Genomic DNA, 24,386 nt, shown 5'->3' on the forward strand with positions numbered 1-24,386 from the left:
GTAATACATAAGTATTCTAGCCCTCAGTCCAGCTGCATATGACTAAGAAATATAGTAAAAAGAGGAAATGCTAGCTCTGTTTGCCATCAGATAAGCAATTATAAAGCCAAAATATCAGTGAACAATTAATAGCACATTCCTGATACCTAGAGTTAGCTTTACGAATATCATGTGGTGATCTTGACCACATGATTTAATATTTGAAAACAGCCAGGAAGAGATATGCTTGAGGAATACTATATAAAAAGTCTAGGCAGTGTTTCTAGCTTTTTTTTCTTTTTTCCCTTTTTTTTTTTTAAGATTTATTTATTTATTTGTACAAGAACTGGGGTACAGGCCAGATGTGCGGGAGGGTAAGAGGATTCACCAGAGACAAAGCGGGGAACAGAACAGGCAGACTGACGAAATACGCTGCTGAGGGGAGCAGCGGGCAAGACAGAAGAGGTCTGCAGCACCATGTGGGACACTCGCCGGCCAGCTGGGATTGAACTGGTGCTGCAGAGGCTGCAGACAACTTCACAGCGCTGTGCTCAACTGCAGGGGAGCCCTTGCGGAGGCTCTAGCTTTTTATTTTTCTAGATATAGAACAAGAACTGAACCTGTTCTGCTAATACATGTAGATTGGAACACATGATTACTCTTTTCTGACTCCTGGCTATCTAGCTGAAGTCAGGAATAACCTGTTCTGTCTTTCTCTAAGTTGTCCTTTTACAAATTAAATTTACTCTGTTATGTGGCATTCATGGGTATAATAGCAACTTATACAACTCTAACTTTACATATTTACGTAAGTTGATAGAATTAAGTATACTTGATATCTAGGCTCTTAAAACAAGAACCTGTTTTGGAGGCATCCTAATAGATATGTCAGTAAACAGTGCTACCATTTAGCTACCCTTCTATCTTTTCCTAGCCCTATGTCCCTGACATTGTCATTATCTCACCAGCATTCTACATGGAAAGAATATGTGAGAGATTTAGTATAGGTTTTCACCTTGGGCCCCCACTGCTTGGCAATTACATCTACTTTAGCATTTCTGTTTCAGGGCTAACCTAAAAGTTGAGCCAGCTTATAGATGTCTTCCAAATAGACATGTGCTCTTTCACCCATTAGTCTTTTTCCAGGGTTTAGTCCTGGATTTTTTTCTTTATTTCTTTCGTTAAAATTCTGGGCTTATTTATTATTGACCTATTTGTAACACACCTTGTGGTTGCTATAAGTTAAGGATTATTTTAAATTGGCTCAGCTCTTTCCATCTTTTTCAGAATAAAATAAAACTGAACAAATCATAGCTAGAATATTTTGTGTTAGCAGCAAGTAACTAGAACATGGTTATGTTTCTTCAAGAAATAGTACTTGCAGTAGATAAACATATTTGACACATCTTTCTTTTCTCTCAAGATGTGATAATCACAGAAATTTCAAAGATTTACTCTACATGCATTTACAAAGTGGGTTGAGGTTGTTCAGTAGTTAGAATCATAACACTGTTAATTTATCTCTGAAAAGTACAGATTATTTTTCCATCTTTGCTGAGAATTGAGAGTTCTTAATCTTGTTATATATTATGAAATAGCTTTTAATTCATTTCTTTTGAGCATAATCATGTAATGTATAAAGTTTTGTTTTGCAGAATAAGGAAAAATTGGAGAAGCTGAAAAGTCAAGCTGATCAATTTTGCCAAAGACTTGGGAAATATCGCATGCCTTTTGCTTGGACGGCAATCCATTTAATGAATATTGTTAGCAGTGCTGGTAGTTTGGAAAGAGATTCTACAGAGGTAGAAATAAGCACTGGAGGTAAATGTATTTTATATAAAATATTTCTAAATGTATTTATTTTTTCTTTTTCTTATGTAGACTTGTTTTATGTGTAGACCTTGCAATGTAATGAGATATAAGAGTTTTGGTTTTTTTACCAACTTTATTGAGATGTAATTAACATACCATATCGTTTACCCACTTAAAGTGTACATTTTTATTGTTATTTGCAAGGTTATGCAACCGTCTTCGAAATCTAATATTGGAACACTGTACTACTCATTACCAGTCATTTCCCATTTGCCCTAAATCCTCAGACCAACCCCAAACCATCTCTGTGTTTTCAGTCTGTATAGATTTCCCTTTGCCATGTGTTTTGCATTAAGTTGTACAATGTTTAGTCTTATGTGAATTTATTCTACTTAACATAATGTCTTAAAGGCTCATCCATGTTTTAGCATGTATCAGTATTTCTTTTTATATTTTTTTAAAATGTTGATAATAGTTTACATTTTGTTAGTTGGTGAACATTTGGATTGTTTCACCTTTTTGGTTATCAATTAAGATGCAGTGAACATTCATATAAAGCTTTTGTGTGAATATATGTTTTTATTTCTTTTAGATACATAACTTGAAATTGCTCATTTATAGGGTCATTGTAGTTTTACATTTTAAAGATTTGCTAGACTTCTTTACATTGTGACTGTAATATTTAAAAATTCTACTAGCAGTGTTTGTGAAGGTTCCAGTTTCTCCATTTCTTTTAACAACATTTATTGTTATATGTCATTTGTTTCTAGCCATCCCAGTGCAAGTGAAGTGGTATCTCATCATGATTTGGCTTTGCCTTTCCTGGATAACTAATGCCATTGAGTATCATTTTGTGTATATTAGTTATTTGTTTGTCTTCTTTGGAGAAATATGTAGTCATATACTTTGTTTATTTTTTAATGACTGTTTTTGATCTTATTTAGTTGATTCCCATTTTTAATATGGCTTTTTTGTATTCTGTTCATTGAGTTGTAAGGGTTTTTTGTATATTCAAGATGCAAATCCCCTATCTAGTACATAATTTGTAAATATTTTATCCCAGTCGGGTTTTCTTTTTACCCTCTTGATGGTATTATTTGTAGCACAATTATTGAAAATTTTATGAAGTCCCATTTATCTTTTTTTCTTTTCTTTGTGCTTTGTCTTAAGATTTGTTATAGTTATTGGTCTTACATTTTGGTTTACTTCTTTTTTTAGTTAATTTTTGTACACTGGGGAGATAGAAGTTCAGCTTTACTCTTTTTATGGAGATATCTATTTGTCCCAACACTACTTGTTGAAAAGACTTCTTTACCCTGTGAGTGGTCCTGGCACTTCTGTTGAAAATCAGTTGACCATAGATGAATGGGTTTATTTCTGGACTCAATTCTGTTGCATCGATTGTATGTTTAACCTTAAGGTAGTACTATATACTGTCTTTAGTACTTTAAATTTGCAGTAAGTTTTGAAAATGGAAAGAGTAGATCCTCCAACTTTTTAATCATTTTCAAGATTGTTTTTGCTACTTTAGGTCAATTGTATTTTTATATGAAGGTTAGGATTTACGGTCAATTTCTGAACAAAGATAGCTGAATTGATAGGAATTGCTTTGAGTCTGTAGATAAATTTGGGGAGTATTGCCTTCTCAAAATAGTAAGTCTTCCAGTTTGTTTATTTCCATTCATTTCCTTTCTTTTTTCACATAACTTCTAATGCTTGCTTTGGGCTTAATTTTCTTTGCCTAGCTTCTTATGATATAAGGTAAAGTTACTGATTTGAGATTTTTTTTTATATAGGCATTTATAACTCTAAATTTCCTTCTGAGCAATGTTTTAGTGATAGTCCATTTATTTTGGGAGTTTTGTGTTCATTTCATAAAGTATTTTCTAATTTTATTATTTTTTCTTTGCCCCATTGGTTAGTCTAGAGTGTGCTGTTTAACTTCTCCATATTTGTGATTTTCTAAGTTTTCTTTTTATTGATTTATAGTTTAATTCCACTGTTGGAGAAGACATTTTATATGATTGCAATTCTTTGAATTATTGTATTTTGGCTCATAACTTAATGTATTGTGTGTTTGGAGACTGTCTTTGTGTGCTTGCATATTCTGCTTTTGCTTATTAATGGGTAGAGTGTACTATAAATGTTAGGTCTAATTTGTCTATAGTTTTCTTTAAGTTTTTTACTTCCTTGTTGATCTTCAACTGAGTTGTTCTTTTGGTTTTAAACAATAGGTATTGTCTTGCAAAACATTTGAATGCAAGTTTCCTTAAAATTCTGTTTCCAGCACTGGTACTGGAAGATCACTACATGGTGACTAAAATTTATATTCTAGTGAATAGTTTCTTAGTAAATACATCATTCCACTACAGTTTCTCTTCACAGGTCATTTTTGGTTATACATGTAATTAATCTGTGTATGGTTGAAAGTTGTTTTATACCAGAAAAGTTGGACAAGATTTAGTTGTACTGTTTCCTTACTGATCTCTCCAGAAGCAAAAGTATTCTACTGTAATCAATGTGATGAGTGGATAATACTCATCTTCAGGGATATTTTCCTGTTTTAAAGCTACTTTAAGACAAAATTTCAATAATAAGAAAATGAGTATCTTGCTTTTTTTCCTTGATAGAACGAAAAGGGTCCTGGTCAGAGAGGAGGAATTCTAGTATTGTTGGCCGACGATCGCTTGAAAGGACAACAAGTGGAGATGATGCTTGTAACCTGACCAGCTTTCGACCTGCTACTCTTACAGTGACAAATTTTTTTAAGCAGGTATTATTCTATCTTATAGGAGTTCCAGGGGCTATTGTATAAAAATTTCTTTTAGTTTCAGAAAAATTGTAATTGTACATGTTTGTAAACCATGTCATTATAATATTGATAATTGTGATCTCAAGAAATCTAAAAAATTAAGGATAAAATTTAATTATAAAAATTTATATTTTAAATGTTTTTATATTTAAATGTTGACAAATGCATCAAATTCAGTCCTATACATCTATATAATTTATTTTTTAATGTAATATTTTAACTTTTCTTAAATATTGGTTTATGAATTTTTTAGAGTAAGTATGTGATTATATCTGTCCTTCCCACTCAAGTCATTTTGACCTATCCTACTATATCTGTGGTATGTGGAATAGAACTTTTGGATAGAAGTGTATTTCTGTGCTTAAATGCAGTCAACATTTTTATAGGAGATTTTTATAGATCTAAGACGTTCTTTTATATTTTTTAAGATTGTATTTATTTTTGTGTAGAAGAACTAGAAATACATGGAAATTTAAAAATATCAAACCCACACGTTAGTTGTTGAGGATGGGGTATCAGTGAGGCTTATGTGATTGAAGATTTGTGCGGGTCAACTAATCTGGACTGATTTCTGGAAAGACTGCAGTATAACTCAGACTTATCTCTTATCTTCTGCTCTTATCATCTAGTTTGGTTATGTTCTCATAGTAGTGGCAAGCTCAAGAGAGAGTACAAGCTCACTTTTGCAAATGTTTTTGAAAAATCTGCATCACATTTACTTATTGACCAAAGCAAGTTTCATGGCTAATCCTAAGGGAGGGAATTATGTCCCAACCAATAAAGGATATGGAAACAAGCAATACAAAATGGAATTAATATGGTGACCACACTTGAGGAAATAAATCCTATATTGTGAAAAAATTAACAAGGATGTAAAATAACAGTACTTCATTAAAAATAAAATTAAAAGAAAAAATACAGAAATATGATAGCAATTGTAAAACTAAGGGTTACCAACAGATCCCAAACTGTTAAGGGAAGAGCCCATTAAAAAACATAAGAATTCAATAATATAATCAATTTTACAGGTTATCTAGAGATAATCTGGGTATATTATAAATAAGGACTGTTTAAAAACATATTAATCCTGTATTCAAAAGAGAATATATTACTTAGCAATAATTAGGTGCCTGAAAAAAATCTTCATAAAGTTAAGTTCTTTAACCATAACTTGGTAATTGAAAAATTATTTGTGAAGTTATTCACAAATTCTCCAACCACTCTTAAAAATCACTTTTCTAAATAAAGGGATATAAGAAAATCAGTCCTGTGTTTAGAATATAATAATGATCAAATGGGATATGGCTCAAGATGAGCTCATAGTAATAAAATAGCCTTAACAATTTCAGCCCCTGGGTCATGAGTGCTATTGTAGTGGGAGAGCTGTGGGTATACATGGGGAGAGAAATCAAATACTGCACAAAAATGAACAATAGTGTAAAAAAATAAATAAATTTAATAAAAAAAACCATTCACCACCAAATAAGATAAAAGGATAATATATGAACTATGCATTAAATACTTATAATAAGAAATCAAAAATAGGAAGTTAGGGTCAAGAAAACCTAAAAACTGACTCAAGGAAAAGAATAAAACCATCTCATAGCTGTTTTAATTGTAAGAGAAAATATTAAATTGAAAATTTTGTATTATGATTCAGTTTTGCTCATTTCACAATAGTGTGGTGTGTTTTGAGAGGTTACTTTCTGGTTTACTATTTAGATAGTTGTTCCTTTTCCTTCAGAGTAGTTTCTTTTGATTTTTTTTTTTTGGCTTTTTTTTTTAAATTTCATTACATCACTGTTCATTTTATATAATATTTGATTTCTCCCTTCAGTTGTAGACCTCATAATTCTCTCACCACCACATCATCTGTGAACCATCTCCATAGTGTGTTCTGTTCTTCCCTCCCCTGTTTTGATACCTCTCACCGCTCCCTCTCCTGCATGCCACAGATCTGTGGTTTGTCTTTGTTCAGTTTCACTATATTCCACCTATAAGTGAAATTATCCAATATTTTTCTTTTTAATTCTTTTCTTTTTTTATATGACCACATTTTATTTATTTATTTATTTATTTGTGTGTGTGTGTGTGTGTGTGTGTAGACAAACTGGGGTGTAGGCCAGAGGTGTGGGGCTGAGAGGATTCACCAGAGACAGATTGTGGAGCAGAATAGGTGAATTTGCTGAAATATACTGCTAAGGGGAGGAGCAGGTGAGGCAGGAGAGGACTGCTGTGCCAGATGTGGGTTAGCTCCCTGACTGGGGTTTGAACTCAGGCTGTAGCAGTGATTGCACTGAGACTTAACCCCTAGGCCACCAGGGAGGCCCCCATTTTTCTTTTTTAAATTCAGCCAATACTGCATATTTTATATTTAAAAAATTCAGTGATATAAAGTTGAAAAGACAAATATAAACTTACTGTAACATTTATAGAACTGTCACATATATATAAATGACTGTTATGTCTCTTTCTTTTCTCCTTTTCATTGACCTCTAACTTGTATTGATTTTCTTTATTTTGTAATGTTCTGTAATACCTTAGTAGATTTAAATAATAGGCTATAAATATATAAAATTTAAAAAGAGGTAATAAAATTTGAAAACATGAAAAGAACTTTTTCTTCTATTTTTAAAATCAGGAAGGTGACCGCTTAAGTGATGAAGATCTCTACAAATTCCTTGCTGATATGAGAAGACCATCTTCTGTTTTACGGAGACTAAGACCTATTACAGGTATTTTAAAATTTTAAGTAGACACGATTGCAACTATTACTACAAAAATGTTGTATTGTTTGTAATTATGTATTCCTTTTTTCATTTATCTGGCTTATATGTCTTCTGATGCTCAGTGCCTGTCAATCTTAATTTCTTGACTCTATTCCCAGGTGGTCAAACAATTTGGGCGCAGGTTGCAGCACCTTTGATAATTTGATTATAAAGTGAGAATGATAATATTGTGGCTTTAAATTATTTTCTAGATGAACAAAATGGTACATGGAATGGTAAATATTCAGAAAGAGATTCATGTTATGATCAGAGCAAACCACCCCAAGTAAAACTGTTTTGAAGTTTAACAAGTTTCAGTTAAATCTTTTAACTCTTGAATGTTGGCTTGTTTCTATGTTAGCTTCCTTGCTTTTTTTTTTTTCTTCCCCTTAAGTCAAAAACATTTATTTATATGCATTTATGTCTGTTAGTAATTTATAAATTTGAGGCGTGGTAAAATGAAATAATTTAGATAGATGATATTAACTTTGGTTCCCAGACTTCTTGCAAAAGTAGATCTAAACCTTTCCAAAACATTTTTAACATGGGTTTTTGATTTACTATGTTCATGTTGTTTTTATTATGTATTCTCATGCAGCTCAACTGAAGATAGACATTTCTCCTGCACCTGAAAATCCCCATTATTGCCTAACACCAGAGCTACTCCAAGTAAAGCTTTATCCCGACAGTAGAGTTAGACCTACCAGAGAAATTTTGGAGTTTCCTGCCAGAGATGTTTATGTTCCAAACACTACTTATAGGTAACACATTTTAATTTTGGAGATCTGAACTAGGATACTGTATATTCTAATTTTAAAATAGAAACTCACCAAAAATCTTATGTATCTTTGTTATTTCTGAACAGTTTTTATTAATTGCTATAATGTTTTAAGCATTTACTGTGCGCAAGGGTATAATGTCATTACCTTACATATATTTTGTTCATTTAATTCTCATAGCTCGAAGTAGATGTTAACCATCATTTCAGAAGGAAGTAAATTGAAGGATAGAAATGTTAAAATTTTTGCGGAGCATCACACTTCACTGTGGCAACACTAAAAGTTGAATTGTGCATTATTATGGTTAAATATTTTAACTCCATGGTGCTGTATTTCTTAAATGTTTTTACTAGCGCACTCTAGTATTATACATGAATCAAATTTGTGTGTCTATGTTATGTTCTAATCATTAATCAACAGTATGTGTTGAGTATACATTACCCATACAATATTTGACTTGAGGTTGCTGGTTACAACTTTTTAGGTTGAATTCTACGCAACTACAGGTACTCTGTTTACATATACTCCTTTTGAATAATGCTCCCTTTATTTGTAAATGCTGAGACCATTACTTGATGTGTCTGTTGGAATGTCCAACAAGACAGTGCAGACATAAGATTGTAACCCCGAGTTCTCCATCTTAGCATTTTTCACCATTACCTATTTCCTTAGGCCAAAATTTTTGGAATCAAATGATTCCTCTCCTTTTCTTATTCTTTACATTTACTCCACCCATCAAGTTTTTTGTAGGTTCTGCTTTCAAAATATATTGTGAATATAATACTTCTTATCATTTCTACCTTTAAAACTCCAGTCTAAGTCACCATGTATATCAACACTGTCAAAAAGAAATATAATGGGCACCACCTTTTTAACTTAAAATTTTATATTTTTTACATTAAAAAAGTAGAGACGAGTGAATTGGTATAATCTAATATACATTATTTAACCCAGTATACCTACAGTAAGATTTCATATGTAATAAAAAGATTATTGAGATATTTTACCCTTTTCTCTCTAAGTCTTAAAATATGATGTATATTTTACACTTAAAGCACATATTAATTCAGATAAGTCACATTTTAAATACTTTATAACCATACAAGGTTAGAAGCTATCATATTAGATTGATGCAGATCTGATTTTACTCCAACTTTCTATGTTGGTCATCTTCTTTCTCTTCCTCAGTCAATTCTCAACATTGTAGCCAGAGAGATTTTTAGAAATTATAATTCAAATCATTCCTCAAATATTTCATAATAATCTGTGAGACTCTACATAGTAATTTGTAAAACACATCTGCCTTTCTTTGACTTCATGCTGATCTCTGCTTTGCCTATTTCATTTTAGCCTCAAAGACTTTTTTTGTTCATCCTTGATAAGGCAAAGTTCAATTCTATCCCAGACTTTACTATTTGTTCTCTTTGCCTGTCATGTTTTTCCTAATGGATCATTATAATACTCTTTTGGCTCAGTTTGAATTCTTTTTGCCTTTGAGGAATGCTTCAGGATAAGCCATAGTTTCTGCTAATACTTTCTAGTGGTCATTTTACAAATCTGTATGTGTGCATTTTCCCAGTGAATAACTTTAGAAAACAAAGTAGAGGGCCTCCCCGGTGGCGCAGCGGTTGAGCGCTGGGTTACGAAGCTGCCCGCGGCCTCTGCGGCGCCGGTTCGATCCCCGGCTGCTCCCTGGCCACCGGAGTAGGGTCCCACATGGCGCGCAGACCTCTCCTGCCGCCCGCTGCTCCCCTCAGCAGTGTACTTCGGTCCTTCTGCCTGCTCTGCTCCCCGCTCTGGCTCTGGTGAATTCTCTCACCCTCCCGCGCTTCTGACTGTACCCAGTGCATGTGTAAACAGAACAAACAAAACAAAAACAAATAAATAAATAAACATGCCTCTAAAAAAAAAAAAAAAAAAAAACAAAGTAGACACTAAGATCCTTTAACTTTATACAGTCATTATCTCATTAATTCTAAGAGCCTGCAAAAAACAAAGTGATTTCCTCATTTATAAATGTTCCAGAGAATTTATATTTATATCTGAAAAAAATCAGAAATGTAAGCATTTTTAATGTGAGTTTTACGAATATATTTGTTCATTGTATTTATTTTTAGTGTGAAACTTGAGTGTATTGTAAAGAGTTTCATAGGGTAAAAAAGATTTAAGAAACCTACCTGAGTAAAGGAAGAACAGATGGATGTGATTAAAGAAAACATTTGACTGCAGCTAGAAACCATAAGAAAAACTGTACTTTGGAAGCAACACTTAATATTACTTAATATATTTTGCTTTCAATTTCTATGGTTATTATCAGGCAATTTAGAAAAAAAACTAATTTCACCTTTATATACATTTAAAAAATATGCTTTTAAAAATAATGAGAATTCTCAAAACCATTTTTAAAATCTGTTATTAAGCTACACCTAAAATTAGAGATTTTCATGTCTAAATTAACTCAGTTTTTTTTCCACAATGGTTGATTACTTATTCCATAGTAGTAGCCTAGAGGTACCTCCTTTTTTCAAATCCTCTGTGGGATAAATGAGATCACAGAGATACATGGTAATTTCTAGCATTTAGGAAATGAATGACATATTACTGTGCCAAATGAGTGGAGAGTATGTGTAGCAAATGATTGCTTTACCAAGGAAGTACTTAATGCCATCACAGTATATATATAAAAAATCATAGGGTGATTGTTACATTAAGATAAGCAAACAAAGTATGTGTTTTCCTGCTGGTGAAATTTTTTTTTATTGACTGCCTAAAATCATCTGAAAGTTAAGTAGTAGATGGTGTGTAAGTTTACTCAAGTTCCAAATTTGTATTTGACCACCACTGTTGGCTTTGAATTATAAAGATCAAGGTACTTCTAATTGAGCAAATGCTTATGTGTTTTATTGGCATCAGTTTTTATCTGTTTTTATACGTCATAGAGCACATGCCCTTCTTGGCAAGATTGTTATTGTTATTAGAGTTAGTCTTTTTCCCAGCAGTAGCTTTATTTGTAATCACCTATTGAACTTTCATTTGTTTTTCTCCAGTTTTTTAACAGGCTATTTCTAGCAAATGTTGTGTTACTAAGAATGTAAAAAAGTGAACGCAGTGTTCAGACCTGGGAACAATCTGTATGAGAAACAAAATGAAAGAATGTAGTTCATTTTGATTTGGGTCTTAATTAGTAGTTAGGAATATGCCCATTCCCTTCTTAATAATCCTTAGGAAACTTGTTATTATGAATTAATCTGAATATATTTTAAAACTTTTTATAATGGAAAATTGTAAACATAAGTAGAATAAATAGAACAGTACAGTTAACCTATATTTTCATTCTTGTTTCTTCTTTTCTCTTCCCTATTATTTTTTCTGATTTTTGAGCCTGTCATTTCTTCAGTATGTATTTCTAAGAAAGAAGGACTTAAAAAATTTACCCACAGTAATTTATGAGAGGTTTTATGATTGTTTTATTATTTTACCATTTCTGTTTTCTCTTGAAGTTTAATAAACTCAGTGTGTATTGATTGAATTTTTCCCTAAAAATTTGTTTCTAGAAACAGCTTGGCAGTCAAAGTAAATGTGTGCTATTTATGACACAAAGCCATCTAATTTGTATTTCTTAAGCTTAGTTATTACATAGTAGTAGGTCTCCATTTGGAGTTGGGATTCTTGACGTATTTTTTTGCATGGTACCCTTTGGCAGTTTTGTAAATCCTATCATTCTCTTTTTTTGAATAATGTCTTTAAATGCATGAAATATATAAGATAACAAAGGAAATCAATTACATTGAATTACAATGATCAAAATGTTAAAGTTGATGTATATGTGTTTATTCATGAATTAAATAAGATCTTGCCTTAGGTCTAAAGTCTGCCATATTTTCTAAATAGTAGTAAGCATGAATAATACTTTGAGATATCTGCAATAGTTGTTATATATAAAAATATGTATGATTTCTATTAAAAATTTTATGTATTGCTAATACTGCTATGGTTAGTTACCTATATTCAAAATTTAAGAAAATGAGAATTTCAATAAAAATTGAGAAGTATTTTTTTCCCATTCAAGTTGATGGTCCCTATTTTAGAGAATATTGGACTTTGCACTTATTTTGAATTTTCATAAATGTCTTAAGCTATTGCCGTATGTTCTGTTATCTTTGTTTTGCCCTGGATATGTCACTCTGGCTTTTATTCTGTTTAATTGGTTCTTGTTTATTTTAATTACAAAATTCTTAAGTTGAGAGCTTGTTTCCTAACATTTTAATATTTAACATTTAATATAGGCACCCAGAAGTTTTTAGTTAGATATTTGCCTTTGAAGGTAATGGGGTATTATTATCTCATAGTCGGAAGAAAGAAATTAAGTTCCAGAAATAGTAGCAGAATGTGAGGAGAGCAGTTTTGTTTTCCTTCATGAGCTATGGAGTATTTTCAGTTAGGAGATATTTGTACAGATTATTTATCTGCTAGTGATACTGAAGATCCAGTTTTTTACGTGTATGTGCATTTGTTTAGAACTTTACAGTTATAAAACTACTCAAATATACTTCATCCTCTATACTTACAACACCATAAAGTAGATTTGGCAAGGTTATTATTATTCCCATATATTGGGTGTGGTAACTGAGGCTTAGTTGCTTATTTGAAGATAAACATTAGAGCTTCCCATCTTTGAAGTTTGTAGGTGATTGCTCTTTCAAATATTCCTAATGATTTTATTGGATTTATGATTGTTACTAGGGTTAAATATATAAATTTAGAAAGCAGCTTTTATATTTTTAGATGGAATCTTGTTTATATTTTAATTTACTAAGTTATCACTGAAACCACATTTTTGAAGCTTAAATGTGAAAGTTATTAGTCCTGCTTACATGACCTTGAACTGGACATTTCACACCAATTGAGTAATTTTGCCTAGTTAATTTGCTGTGAGAATACTTTGGACTTTAATAAAAGGACCAACTATTTGTCATTTTCTTTTCAATTTTCAAAACTGTTGTGTTTTATGATCACTTAATAGTACATACATAAGTGCAGTGCTTGCAGTTGTTAGTAATAGATAAGCATAAGCCTTTCTAATTGGGGTGCATGTTCTTATGAGTACGCAGTTACATGGGATATAGAAGTTCATAAAGAAAATCTTGACATGTTTTCTAGGAACATTATCTTGTAGAAGATTAAAGGATAAGTCTAAGATTAAAGATAAAATTCTAATATGATTCCACAAGAAAATTATGCTATAGCAAGCCATTTCAGTCTTTTAACTCTAGAACCTGTAAAAATATATTGTCATTATACTTAGTAATTGTAGCCTTTCTGTGGACAAGTTTGAATGATACAGTTTAAAGTAGTATGCAGCCAATTGTAAATTTCTTTTAGGACAGTTGAGGGAAGATAGACAGAAAATTAATAGGAACAGGCAGTAAGTAGACTGTTTAGATTATTTAGGACACTCCAGATTAAAGGCAGTCTTTGGCAGGTTTTTGGCAGCAGAAATGGGAAGAAAGCATATCAGATTATGAGTCTTTTTAAAAAATTATATTGGATTTAGTAGTTTATGATACAGAAGAAATGGCTTACAAAGTTAAGAAACCCTAATAAATATGTATTTAAAAAAGCCCCATGTTGTCTACTGGGGTTCAAACTTCTATGACTAAATGTGTGGTAGAGCCATTAATGATGAGTAAAAAGAGGAAAGGAATAGTGTGAAAGTGTGGAAAGGAAGGAAAGATTAGCAAAGGCAGTAAGGTGTTAATGAATTTGTTATTTGGTATGTGAGTTTGAGGAGACAAGGGTATCGGAAGGAGGGATGGCAGATAGGCAGAGTAAGAAGGGGAACTGAAAACGATCTGGGATTAACATGGAGTTCTGGAACTTCATTCTTGGAAAATAGATGAGTGGATAGATTTTCAGAGTAGGAGAACTGATGGAAGGATTGAAGATTGTACATGGGTCACAATAATAAATACTGGGAGTGAATTGGGCTATAAAGATATTTTCATATTAGGGATAATCCTTGGAGAGTGTTGTAGTATTGTGGAGGCAAAATGAAGGTCAAGTTTGAAGAAAGAATATTGTCACTAGTAAATATTAGAGATCAAAGGGAATATGGACTGACAAAAAGGCCATTAGATTAATTGTGAGTTAGTGATGAAATTAGATAAAGTGAGGACAGAGGGACACAGTTTTGTGAATTATAAAGAGAAATAATCCTTTCTTTCCCAGAATTTTATCTCAGTGAGCTTTTTGTGTGGATAAAAAACCTAGTACTCTTTAATGATTCAAAATGAGCCATACTATGTGGGAATGATCAATAATTGTAAAATAGATGAATCAATTAGTATATTAAGCAATGAATTATTTTATGTTTGGAGCTTCCAATTTTTTTTGAGAAAAAGTCATTTTGGTATTCTAGCTTAAAAATGTTAATTTTGACAACTTAGCTATGGTTCAAAAACTAAAACATACTCTTGCCTTTATATTTCTTTGAAACAAAACTTCTATGTAAGATCCACATAGATCATATGTGTTTCTGTATGTCATACACAAAAGGTATATGACATGTATTTGCATAATTTAAAATATAGAGAACTGAATGAATAACATTGCCATAGGTGACTCAGTATTTAATTTAGGTGCTTTACCTTTAAAAACTGAATTTAATTTAAATTTAATTTTTCTTTAGTAGTCTCTTTAAAAACTTATTTTAAAATAAATATAAGTGATATTATGGTCAAAGGATTTCCATTCAATTATCCTGGGGGATTTGGAATTCAAATAGTTTTTAAATTGGAAATAACCTAAAATTCCATTATAATATTAGTCAAAACAAAAAATGTAAATTTCTGTTATATAAAGCATTTAGTCTTATTGAATTTGGAAACATTTACACCTCTCCCTGGCTATTCGAACATTCAACAATTTGTTATGATTTTTAATTCTATTGAAAACCTATATATAAGTATTTGACTCATACCATATCTTAGGGAGTAGATTATTATTAAACTTTAACTTGATTCTGCAAATACATTCATTTTTATTGTATTCTGGCAAGATCCCTTTAAAATTATGTTTTCATAGTAGTGTTAAAATATATAAAATGTATAGGATATAAGATAACGAATATATAAGGGTACAGTGATACCTAATCTTAAAGTCAATAATAATCATGGTCTACTGTATTTTAGACAGAATCTCTATCAGCACAATATTTCTTCCTGCTTTGTCTTTATCATGTTTACCAGATATTTACTCCAGATTATTTCATAACAAAATGAAGCATTGGTTTTAAAACTCATATTAAAGATTGTCACATATACTCTGAACTGACCTAATTTTATTTTTGAAATTTATAGTTAGAATATTTAAGAACTGTGCAATTATCAGTCTTTTCTCTTTTTTTTTGGCTTTAAAATTTTAGCAAGACAGCTACTTCCTTAAATTGGGGAAGTTGTGAAATTAGCCCACATAATGACTTAAAATATGTCTCTCTACATTTTTTATTTTAAAATTCACCCATTGGTTAAAATTTAGATTGTGACCATCTAAAATTCATTCCCACATCAGAAAATATATGAATAAATGATGTAAGAATTTTGATTGAGAATGGTAAATGTTCTTTGAGATGATGTGACAGTATGTTTAATGTCACAAACTGTGACAGTATGTTTAATCTTAAATTGACAGTTTTAAAATAATCTATTTCTAAAGTCTTCTATAGTGATTTAGTATCAGATTATTAAACCACAGCAACTTGGGATGAGTTTAATGTTTAATTTATTGGCCTTTTAATTTGCCTCAGTTCACTTAAAGCTTTCTGAGTCTGTTGGATGTATCAACAGTTTGGTTGATTTGATAGAGTATATCTTTCCATTTTGAGACTTCCACCATATTCCTCTTCTCTTCTCTGGTTTAGATTTTGCTCTCATTTTGTTATATTTACCATTTAGGTTGTTTTCGCCACATACATCATGCCACCACCAGCCTCCTAAAAATGATAGATACGCAATTTAATGGATACAAACTCATATGCAGTTACTGTTAGTGTATTTCCCCATGAGTCTATTTTTATATCTTATCAGTATAACAATACTGTAGATGCATATGTCCCAATTTTAAATACTCTATATAAGTCTCATGCACAGCATTTAAAATAAAATATCTGAGGGAGACAAGAGGTAAAAAATACTAGGACTAGAATCAGATTTAACACTTATGTTAAGAAATTTTTACCTACAGAGAAGATGTTTGTAGGGAGTCAAATTTTAAAGAGTTGGGCCTCCCCGGTGGCGCATCGGTTGAGCACTGGGTTGCGAAGCTGCCCACGGCCTCTGGAGCACCGATTCATTCCCGGCTGCTCCCCGGCCATCAGCAGTGTACTTCGGTCCTTCTGCCTGCTCTGTTCCCTGCTGTGGCTCTGGCGAATTCACACACACACACACCACACCCCCCCCCCAACACACACACACCCCTGCGCTTCTGACTGTACCCAGTGCTTGTATAAATAAAATAAATCTTTAAAAAAAAAAAAAAGAAAAACTCTAATATTATAAAACAAATTTTAAAGAGTTGATATTGTAGATATAAGCTAATACATTAGGAAGATATTTTGAAGACATGAACATATTGATGTTAGAAAAGGATACCTGAATAACTTTCTGTACAGTTGATGTGTCCTTTTGCTTTGTGATCCCAAGTAGAAAATTCCAAGTCTTTGTGCTGTGGAAGCACATTGGGGAAATTTCCAGTAATCTCAACAAGGTGTAGCCTATAATTGGTTTCTTGATTTCCCAAGTGAAAAGAATATTCAATATAATATGTGTTGTCTTTCCAGTCTTCTAGCTCAACTCGTAAAATGTAATTAGATTGCTTCACAATGGAGTATATCTTCTCCAGGCCCAACCAAAATTCTCCTGAGAACAAAAGTTGTAAAGATATGTAGATTGTTAACTGCACATTATATACTGACATGTTCTATTAGAGTAGTTTAAGTAAATGATTTGTTCAGTCTCAAATCCCTTGGCTACTTTAGAGTTTCTTAAAAAATTTCCTGTTAAAAGTATAGTTATATGTAGATACACACACACGTGTATAAAATATTAGACCTGCCTAAAATCTGTTTATCCTTTCTAAAATGGATGTTATGAGGCAAATTCACTTGAAAAACATAGTAGAATATTATAGAAATATTTTGGTTTGGTCATCGGTAGAATATTATCTCAGTCCTAGCTTCTTGCCCAAGATTCAATATCCACTGTTTATTAATAACAATATATGATCAAGAGATCTGTTAAGTATTTCCAGAGACTTGGATAATAACAATAATATTATTTTTGTTGAATATAAACTTGATCTTTGAATTGCTTGATATAGATATTTGTAGATAAAGGAGGGAATAACATTTTAAATTAAAAATTATAATTCTTTATTTTTCCCTAAATATTAATTTATTTTTATTTAAAATACAATTTTTGATTATAATTATAAATAACAAATACAAGTAAATTTCTCTTTAATTGTCATACTTTTTATTTAAGGAAAAAGATAGATTTTTTTCTTATGGTATTGAATTAGTAGGAGACTTCGTTTTAAGGATTGCAAGTTCAAATAATTTGCTTTCTTATAGAAATAAATGAATACTTTAGACTTACCTGTCAGTCTCTTACTTTTGGTTTATAGTCACTTTTAGAAGAAAATTTGGGGCTACAAAATATAGTTCTGAAAATACCTTCTAGTTAGGGATTTAATTGGTAATTTGAATGCAAAATCTTGTAAATACTCTAGTATACTGAAATATTTACAGATTTAGTATAATAGTGGTTATTTTCTACTTTATAAATAAGTACTTTTATATCATTCATGAATTTTATAATGTGCTTCTTGGATTTTAAGCCTATGTTATTTATTTTTACTTATTTATTTTCTGTTTTAAATCTTACTTTGAGATCTGTATTGAGTTAACTAAATTACTTTCAATCAACCACATATTTTATTTTATATCATATTTAAATATTTGAAACCTAAACATTTTATGTGATTCATGTTTTCTTGTCCCTTCCAATGTCCAAATAATTGATATCTAAATGCTAATAAGAAAGTAGAGGGACCAGTTGTAAAGGATGGTTTTCTTTGTGTTCACTCATGGCATTTAATACTGACATAGCATAGTTATGACTTAATCAAAATTGTCTTTAATTATGATAGTTATAAGCCATCAAGTCAAATTCTGATAGGTATAATTAAGACACGAATTGTGAACTTTAAATATAATTCAAATCAAGACACTTGTAATAAATGTAATTACTAACAAACGTGTAATTATTTGTTTAGTAAGTTCTATGAAGTCCAGGATTGTTTCTCATTCAATTTTGCATTCGTAATGCAGTGCATAATAGTTACACATTTTAAAATCAATGCATGAACCAATGAGTGAAATCACCTTACCATCAAGCTTCCCAAAACCATATTTGTAGTTTTCCCAGGTTTCATTGAAGTTTTGGGATCCATCTGTTCGGTGTTGAATTAATGTCCATGAGCTGCCTGAATATATTGAATGAAATTTTGTGTTTTTATTGGTTTCTGCTCACAGATATAACAAAATACTTTTAATTAACTTGTTTTAATAAACTTATTGACAGTAGTCACTTCAGATTATTATGGAAAATGATAGAGACTAGTAAGTAAATACATATATAAGACAAATATAAGTAATAATAGATCCTTATAACTATTTATGTATTTCATCTTATGTATACTCAGAACAAAGATAACAGGATTTGTGTTAATTGGTAGTGACCTGAGCTACCAACTTCCATTTTCTCCACAAGCTAGTTTTACCTGATTTAACATCACAGTAGACATTAAAAACTTGATGGTTGGTGGGTCTAATAGAGTAGATGCCACTTGTATGTTCACCTCTGTTATAAATGGTGGTACAATCAACAGGAATGTCTAGAATCAAAAAAATATTATTACATAAGACATCTAAGAATAATATCTATAGAGCTCAAGATTTTACTTGACACTTTATGGTATTGCCATGAATGTTGGCTTTGGCCTGTTTCAGTAATTGATTACTGAGAAGGTGGTTTATGCTAAGACATTTCCATTAGATGATATGCAAAGAATATAAAAATAGTTACTACTAATCTGATTTTAAGAAGAGTGGTAAAATGAAAATTTTAAACATTTGTTTTACCAGATAAAGGAAGAATATACATAAAATACCACAAATGAGATATTAATACTGATACTGCTGGTATATAACAGGTGTATTCCATGGATATATGTGGAAAGAATGAATATACATGGAGGAAACTAGCACATTTTTTCCTGCATGAAGTTTATAAAAATGTTTTGAAAGTATATCATTTTGTTGAAATTTGGTTGGAATGGGTACTTGTTACCATCATATTTTTGTTTTTCTTATGAAAATTCTCAGGCAAACAGGAAAGTAGAATGGAACATTGAAAGGAATACCATCATCTTTCCATTTATATTCAACAATTGTTAATGCTCTGTCATGTGTTTAGAAACAGATATATACAAACATGCATTCTGCAAATATTTGACTTTTTTACCCCTTAGATATTGAGCATGCATCTCTTAAACATGATTTTCTTACATAACTGCAATACCAATATCACATCAAGAAAATTAATAATACAGTTGATCCTTGAATAACCAGGGTGGGATGTGGTGTTGAACAGAAGAAAATTCACGTGTAACTATTAACTGCCAAAAAACTTAACTATAACTGTCTTCTGTATCTGTGGGGATGATTTGTTTTAGCATCCTCTCTTCCCCCTATGGATACCAACATCCAGGGATGCACAAATCCCTTACAGTCAGCCCTCCCTATCCATGTGTTCACCTCTATAAATTCTTTAAGCATATGTCCACATTTCTTTGAATTCATGAATGCAGAAGCTGCAGGGCTACAGGGCTAACAATATTTATTGGGAAAAACAGCCAAGTAGATATGTGCAATTTAAACCTTGTTCAAAGGTTGCCTGTGAATCTATATCCATTCTGTATTCATATTTTCCTGCTTGTCTTATGAATATGTTCTATAGGATTAAAAAAATCATCAGGATTCAAATTAGGTTGACAAGTTATATTTGGTGAATTTGTCTCTTTACTCTTTTGGTCTAGAAGAGGCCCTGAGAAAAAGGATTTTTCATGGAAATATAAAAGATAGAAGTAGAATTTGGTGATAATAGCTTCAAGAAGGAAACACACCAAATGATCTTACCATCATGTTCTACATTATTTGTTTCATTCATGTGAAGAGCAGGAGTAGTTCTTGGTGATCTTGGTTTAGAAGAAAGAGAGTTTTCTGTGGATTCTTGAATACCAGTTTTTCTTAACTGATAAAAGAACAAAAATCTACTTTTAACAATGGTATTGAATATATAATCTGGGAATCTGAGGATATGAGAAGTACAGCTTTCATGCATCTTTTAATTCAAAATAATTATTTTGATATATCAATAACAGTGATAAACAGTGCTACATAGATTATGTATTTTATCTGTTCTAAAAATGTTTAATCACACATATTTAATGAGTTCAGAAAAACAGAGAAAGAGGACAATGCAAAAAACAGATTTGTCAAAAATAACAAGACCAAAAGCAGAGACTTTGCTTAGCATATTTTAATATATGAATTTAAATATTCATAGCCTATTATATATATATATATATTTAAAGATTTATTTATTTATTTATACCAGCACTGGGTACAGTCAGAAGCGCGGGAGGGTGAGAGAATTCACCAGAGCCAGAGCGGGGAACAGAACAGACAGGCTGACAAAGAAATACACTGCTGAGAGGAGTAGCGGGCACGGCAGGAGAGGTCTGTCGCGCCATGTGGGACCCTCGCTGGTGGCCGGGGATCGAACCCGCGCTGCAGAGGCTGCGGGCAGCTTCGCAGCCCAGTGCTCAACTGCTGCGCCACCAGGGGAGGCCCTAGCCTATTATATTTATATTCTTATGAGTAGAATGTTAGTATATTGTTGCTGTATCCAATAACATAGGCAGATTTTCAATTTAATAACTCGTGTGTGTGTAGACCTTATTGATTTTCAGATCTGCCATAAAAAACATAGTACATAATTTGCTAGAGACCGCTTTCTTGATCATTTTAACATGTAGACATATCTGTAAAGGTAACAAATTAGCAGGTGTATTTGCTTTCAACATGTTCAAAGTTTTATAGTTTAGCAATAACATGTTTATTTAATATTTGCTGGTTTACAGTTTATTGATTGATAACTTTTCTTATTGATGCTTGAGAAAAGCAGAATATGTAATATCTTGTATCATTAGTGTTAGTTTTTTTGGTGTTAGCATAATGACATTTCCTAGGATCTAATTCATAGAAATTTGTTGTAAAGTTTGCTTACTGGGTATTAGTCCTTTGTAATAAGTATCTGTGATTAAAGTCACTTTTAGAGTTTTGTTTTCTTAATATAAATTTGAGAAAGTTGGATTAGCTAATCTAATACTGCTTTTATCTCTGAAATTCATTGTTTTGAATTCCTCATACAGTTATTATTAGACAGAATGTGTTTAATCTTATAATGGCGACATTTTATAACTGTGAACAGGTTTATTCCATCATAATAAAAGCTATAGTAAAAATAATTTAGAAAAGTTTTATAAGTAGAAAATTATGGAAATCAAAAGTAGCTGGCAAAAATCCCTTTTGGACAATTACTAAAAATAACCTACTAAATTATGAGCTACAAGCAAAAATAACCTATTAAAATTATGTCATAAAATACAGGTTTTGCAACTTTTTCTACAAGTTTCTCTGAGTCTTTTTGGAACTCTCTTGAATAGATTTTTGAATATTATTAATATTTCTGGACTAGAGTACTATATATTGGAATGCTTTTTTCTGATATAGCTTAATTATAAAAAGGATTCTCCCGTTCTCATTTAGCCAATTGTTTACATTGTAGATTAATTATATTTTTTGATGTACTTTAATTATCTAGCTCTCAGTTGTAATAATAATAGTAAAAATATAGTTTTTACTAAGTTTTTATTAAGTTATATATGCTGAATATGACATTACCTTTATTAATTCAACATGTTTATTGAATGGCAACTGTGTATCAGACTGTTCTTTATTCTGGGGCTACAGTAATAAATACAATGGAACAAAATCCCTGTGTTCATTGAGGTTATATTCTAGTGCAAGAATAGAGAAATGACTAAAATGTATATTTAATTAAATAGATGTGTTAATGAAAAAAAAAAGGAATAGTGAAGGAGGGAATAGATTTCAAGCTTGGGAATAGAAGATTGTAATTTTGATTACGTGACCTAGAAAGGCTTTGTTGAGAATTTTGTATTTGATGAAGACTTAAAGGGAATGAAAGAGTAGGCAATGCATATACCATAGATCATTCCAGACAGAGGGAAAAACAAGGGCAAAGGCCCGGAAATGGCAGCATGTTCGATGTATTTGAGTAAGAGTAAAGAGGCTGATATGACTAGAGTAAAGGAGATGAAATCAGTGAGATAGTAAGGGTCAGGTCATCCTGAGTTTTATGCAACAAGAGTGAGATGAGAAGTTATTTTGGGATTTTGAACTAAGAGACATAAGATCTAATTTAAATTTTAATAGAATCACTTTGGCTGCTATACTGAGGATATACTTTATATGAATTCTTTTTTGTCTCACAATAATCTTGTAAGATAGCTTTTGTTATCTTCATAGAGTAACTAAAGAAACTGAAAGACAGGGGTTAAGTGATTTATTCAAGGTCACACAAATGTTACAGAGTCAAGATTCAAACCCAGATACTTTATTAGCTTCAGAGTGCAGAGTCTTAACAACCACGTTGGTAAAATTTTTTTACTCACTGTCCAGGTATAATTATTTTAAATGTTTTTAGGGTTCAATATTTTCATAAACCTAAATTTCATGCAAAAGATTGGACATATTATTAAAATAGTGACTTACCTGATTTTCTATTTCTTTTATTTGGCTATGTTGTTGGTTTAATTGTCTGTATTGTTCTTCCACAGTCTGCAGAAGGTCTTTGATACTATTATCTTGCTGTTGTATAAAAGTCTGGATATAGATTGTAGATTGGTTAGAAGTTTGCTCTCCTTTTTCTTTCTTTTTGATTAAACTAGACTTTGTTATTTCTGGGACTATCACAATCTACTTTTTAAAACAACTAATGGTGGATTAGAAAAATGAATACTGGTAATCATTTTTTCTTGTATGCTTTTCTCAAATAGCATACACTTTTCTTTTTATGTTTTATTTAAAATATCTCAAAAGTATGATTTTCTGGACTTTTTACTACTTTAATTGTATAAAATAAACAATGTTTTAATCTTTACCATTTCCTATATTCCTCTTAACCATTTTAAAAATGGACATAGTTTCAAGGCTATATTCATATAACTTTTTACTTCCCTCTAATCATTTGTAGTACTATTATGTTTTAGTTCTATATATTTTCACTGAATTGATTTGAAATTTTCATATGAATATAAAGTTTAGTTGTCTTCATATGTAATGTAAGGTAAACAAAAACCAGTTTGAAATTATAATGGGAAATTGTATTTTCTGGATACTTTTATCCTTGAGAGCAGTAGAGATTTCAACAATATAACAAAGTATTTCAAATAGCATGTCTTAAGTTTTTTTAAAAAAGATCCACATTGAAAACATAATTGTGAACTTTATTTGGTTTCTACTTACTTTAAGTGAAGTTACTTCTGGGTGTTCCTGAATTTCAGGTTGACTTTTAATTAAGTTAGTTAATTGGTCCTCCAAATATCTCACTTTTTGTTGAAGTAGAATTTTTTCTTCTAGAAGTCTTTCAAGTTTTGAGTTGAGTTCAAGTGACATATTCTTCACTTCTTCATTTTTGACCTGCAGTTTGGATGTAGTTCTTCTAAGTTCCTTTTCTTCTTCTTTGATTTCATTGGTTTGCAGTGATAAGTCATAAAAAGACTGATCAAATATGTTGAGTTTTTGAAATATGTCATTAATTTGGCCCTTAGTTTTATGGACAAAATCTTTGAGACCATGTCCCAGCTGAAGGAGGCCATTGGCTAAAATTTTTACATCATCTAACATAGCAAATCTTGATTTTGGCTCTGGAGATATAGAATCAAATGTTAAATAATCTTGATCAATTTTAGAAGAAAAAACTAGAGGAGCAATAAAAAGAAAGAGTTTAATTGTGTACATTTTTGGCC

The 24,386-nt window shown here is 31.2% G+C and overlaps 2 protein-coding genes across 8 annotated transcripts in view; one reads left to right on the forward strand and one right to left on the reverse strand.

Moving 5' to 3' along the window:
- DOCK7 (dedicator of cytokinesis 7) overlaps positions 1 to 24,386 on the forward strand; it is a gene marked incomplete at both ends in the record, with an annotated part of 152,880 nt that overhangs the window by 39,229 nt on the left and 89,265 nt on the right. For all 7 annotated transcript variants that reach the window (XM_084242692.1, XM_084242693.1, XM_084242694.1 and 4 more), the window contains 4 exons: positions 1,635 to 1,800; positions 4,422 to 4,564; positions 7,245 to 7,338; positions 7,970 to 8,132. In XM_084242692.1, the coding sequence (XP_084098818.1) occupies positions 1,635 to 1,800; positions 4,422 to 4,564; positions 7,245 to 7,338; positions 7,970 to 8,132 (566 nt within the window). The remainder of the gene's footprint in view (positions 1 to 1,634; positions 1,801 to 4,421; positions 4,565 to 7,244; positions 7,339 to 7,969; positions 8,133 to 24,386) is intronic.
- On the reverse strand, positions 15,956 to 24,378 carry ANGPTL3 (angiopoietin like 3; the record flags this gene model as incomplete). The annotated part of the gene is made up of 7 exons (XM_084242700.1): positions 15,956 to 16,140; positions 16,799 to 17,065; positions 18,597 to 18,692; positions 18,990 to 19,103; positions 20,407 to 20,521; positions 23,131 to 23,241; positions 23,884 to 24,378. The coding sequence occupies 7 exons, from the start codon at positions 24,376 to 24,378 to the stop codon at positions 15,956 to 15,958; spliced, it is 1,383 nt and encodes a 460-aa protein (XP_084098826.1).

This window comes from Talpa europaea (assembly GCF_964194135.1).
Source record: "Talpa europaea genome assembly, chromosome: 9".
NCBI lineage: Eukaryota > Metazoa > Chordata > Mammalia > Eulipotyphla > Talpidae > Talpa > Talpa europaea.